This window comes from Myotis brandtii, unplaced genomic scaffold, assembly GCF_000412655.1.
Source record: "Myotis brandtii unplaced genomic scaffold, ASM41265v1 scaffold357, whole genome shotgun sequence".
Lineage (NCBI taxonomy): Eukaryota > Metazoa > Chordata > Mammalia > Chiroptera > Vespertilionidae > Myotis > Myotis brandtii.
Window position 1 is genome coordinate 833,493 of NW_005363729.1, and position 1,559 is coordinate 835,051.

Consider the following 1,559-nt stretch of genomic DNA (forward strand, 5'->3'; position numbering starts at 1 on the left):
GGTGCCGGCTGCCCGCATCCGGGCTCAGCGTGTTTTCTAGACCATGTAGCGTGGAGTTTATTTTGGATTTTCAAGGGCAGTGTTTCCAGGAAGGAGGGGGGATTTTTCTCCCGGACGCTCATCCCTACTTTTTTTTTTTATTCCTTTTTTTAAAAATTATTTGAATTGATTTTTTAGAGAAAGAGGAAGCAAGAGGGAGCGAAGAGATAGAAACATCAATGATGAGAGAGGAGCATCATTGACCGGCTGCCTCCTGCAAGCCCCTTACTGGGGACGGAGCCCACAACCTGGGCATGTGCCCTGACCGGGAATTGAACCGGTGACCTCTTGGTTACTGAGTCGATGCTTAACCATGAGCCACGCCGGCCAGGCCACTCATCCCTCCTGGAGCAGGGTTTGGGAGCAGCAGCCCGCGGAGAGAGGAAGTGGAGAGTGGTGTGTGACCGGGGGCTGGGCAGGGCTGAGCAGGCAGGACCCAGGGCCGGGGCAGGATTGGCTGAGGAGGGCTCCCGGGCCGCGGGCACCGCACCCAGGGTCACAGTGGCCGCACCCACGCACTGCCTGCAGGTCCCGATTCCTCACGGGCTATGGCAAATTCTAGAAAACTGAAACTGGGCTTCATTTCACCAAACTGGACTTGGACAAAAACTGCCCTGAGCCAGTGCCAAGTTACTCGTGGGCTTGGTGGTGCCTCGCGGGGGACCGTGCTTTGGGGGTGCTGCCTGGCCCCTGGGGCTCCCACGAGGGGTGCAGCCACGTGTCTCACTTCCATCCAAAACGTCTGTGCTCTGAGACACCCGGCCCAGGGCGGGTTTCCGGGGCGTGGACCTCCATTATCTCACCATTTGGGGGCGTGAGCCCATCTTTTTCCGTGTAAATGCCGCCGGGGCTTCTCCCAGGCACGGTCCCGAGAAGGCCCAGGTTTAACGTGCAGTCAAGCTTGTCTAACAAATAGGACTGCGTGTCCGTTGACTATGGAAGCAGCAAAGGCGGTCACGGCCCATCACAAGCGCCCGGAGCCACATTGGCGGGCAGGCCCGGTGCTCCAGTCCCCACCCCACCCCCGGCTGTGAACGGTTGGGGTGTCCTTCCCCTCGGGGCTCCCCGCTGGCTGGGACAGGGAGCCATGCAGGGGCTGGTTGCATCTCAAACAGGTAGGCAGGGGTGGGAGGCAGGGGTCCTCGTGTGTCCCTGGGCTGTGGGCTCCTGCGGGCTCTGCAGCTGCCGAGTGGGATACATGTCGGGGTGTCTCCCCGAGGATGACGGGGCACGAGCGCCCGGGGCCAGCTCTCCCCGGGGCTCAGGGCGGCCACTGCCGGGCGGACACTGCGACCTAAGAAAAAAAAAACCCCGCAGCTGCAGCAGATGAAGGAGAAGAAGGGGCTGTACCCCGACAGGAGCGTCTACACCCAGCAGATAGGCCCCGGCCTCTGCTTCGGGGCCCTGGCCCTGATGCTGCGCTTCTTCTTCGAGGTATCCAGGTGGCGGGGGGGGGTCCGCAGGAGCCCACTTCACAGGGCCACCCTCCCAGGCAGGTGCCGGGTGCCCCCCCCATCCCT

General features: G+C 61.8%; 1 protein-coding gene across 1 annotated transcript in view; it reads left to right on the plus strand.

Moving 5' to 3' along the window:
- TMEM8C (transmembrane protein 8C) overlaps positions 1–1,559 on the plus strand; it is a gene marked incomplete at its 5' end in the record, with an annotated part of 8,721 nt that overhangs the window by 6,556 nt on the left and 606 nt on the right. Inside the window, one exon of the mRNA XM_005871802.2 lies at positions 1,357–1,473. Coding sequence (XP_005871864.1) covers positions 1,357–1,473 — 117 coding nt within the window. The remainder of the gene's footprint in view (positions 1–1,356; positions 1,474–1,559) is intronic.